The 1746-nt window shown below is 36.4% G+C and overlaps 1 protein-coding gene across 1 annotated transcript; it reads right to left on the bottom strand.

The window, feature by feature from the left end:
- Positions 1-220: 220 nt before the first annotated feature.
- Positions 221-837, bottom strand: LOC107736549 (arf-GAP with Rho-GAP domain, ANK repeat and PH domain-containing protein 3-like; the record flags this gene model as incomplete). The annotated part of the gene is made up of 2 exons (XM_016547934.1): positions 221-405; positions 717-837. Coding segments are annotated over 2 exons (306 nt in total), but the record flags the coding sequence as incomplete, so codon positions are not given.
- Between the last annotated feature and the right edge of the window lie 909 nt (positions 838-1746).

The raw sequence follows: 1746 nt of genomic DNA, 5'->3' as shown, positions 1-1746 counted from the left end.
TTTAAAGCACTGCAGAACACATATCACAAAGGGTCAGCCTTAAACTAAGAGTTAAAGCTCCATGACGCAAATAATTTAAGGCTATTTTTGAATGAATTGCACATATGCTATAGGAAGTTCAAAAAACTTAAATTGCATCACACTGAGAGAAGAAAGAGGCAAAGTAAATCATTGGTACTAAATCTAGAGTAGTATGGCTATAACGTGATTAACTAATCACCTGCTCACTCTTGTACAACCAGATCTGCTCCATAATAATGGCTGTGTAGATCTTAGACTTAGTTCCTTTGAGCTCCAGGAAGCCGATCTTTTGGCAGTGACTGCCGGGGCCAAAACATGGGCGGCCGAAAACCAGCTGTTCTTTGACCCGCTCCTGCAACGTGCTGCACCATTTGCTCCTCTGAACTACGAAAAGAAATAAAGCGAGATCATACGGTTTCTTTTGACCTAGTAAAATTTTTAATAAGTAAAACACTTTTCTAAACATTATTTTGTAATATTGTGCCATAATAAATGTTTTTAGATGGCAGGTTATGTGAATGCTATATAAAAAAAAGAATATTTGCCAACATATTGAGATTTTTAGTCATGGGTTTCAATTCCCAGGGAATGCATGAACTTATAACCTGAATGCAATGTAAAGTCGCGTTTAAGCGTCAAATGCATTAATGTAAATTTAGAAAAATTTAGTTATCGGCTAAAAATGCTCTGCTTACCATCATTATCAGCTCGGAAGACAAATGTCCTGTGACTTGTGACAACCTCAAATTTATTGTCTTTGGCTACACGGGCCATCTGTATGGCAGCTAAGGGAATCACACCTTTGGGATAAGCATCCTGGGAAAAAGAGACCATTTGTGTTAGGAATAACAGTGTTCCAGCTTATGTGACGTCTGCAGGAAAACACAAGGGAATGTAGGAATTGTTTGGATTCTGAAGGTCTTCAGGCAGCCTGAAGTGCTTAAGGGGGTCATATATATCATGATGAATCAGTTGATTGTACTATGAAAACACGCTGCACTGTAACTTTGGGAACACAAACATCCTGCCCAGCCCAAAAAGACCATTTATTGAAACTAACTTGCAAACCTTAAATGACTAAATAGTGTAACATAACATTTCCCAGACCAGCTGTGCTGAAAGGTTCAACACACACATGAATTTGGCTGTCGATCAGCACCAACTATTGTTTGTGCAATTTGCTTTTCATTCAGCCCAATGAATATTGGTTTCACTCTTTGCGTGAATAGACCATTCATCAACGATTTATTAAGATTTCTTGTATTGCATTTGGTGTGAAAGGGCCTTTACACGTCAACAGCATCTATTCAGTGTTGTTCACCTGTTTAACACACTATTCATTGATCACAATATGGCAGGGCCGGTTAAAAATTACATTCAACAGTACACCTCTGCCCACACACATGCAAAGATGGGATTTATGTCAATGCAATTCAGAGAGAGGGTGGAAAAACTGCACTAGCATTCAAAAGTCTGGGGTCAATTACATTATTTATTTTAAATAAATTAATATTCTTATTCAACAAAGATGCATTACATTGTTCAGAATTGACAGTAAAAACATTTAAATTATTACAAAAGATTTCTCTTTTAAATAAATGCTGTTCTTTTGGACTTTTCAAAAAAGTATCACAGTTTGCACAAAAACATTAAGCAACACAATGGTATTATTGATAATATTGAGAAATGTTTCTTGAGCAGTAAATCAGCATATTAGAATGATTT

The sequence above is a fragment of the Sinocyclocheilus rhinocerous genome, unplaced genomic scaffold (genome assembly GCF_001515625.1).
Source record: "Sinocyclocheilus rhinocerous isolate Xijiao unplaced genomic scaffold, SAMN03320098_v1.1 C36775866, whole genome shotgun sequence".
NCBI lineage: Eukaryota > Metazoa > Chordata > Actinopteri > Cypriniformes > Cyprinidae > Sinocyclocheilus > Sinocyclocheilus rhinocerous.
This window is presented reverse-complemented; position numbering and strand designations above follow the sequence as displayed.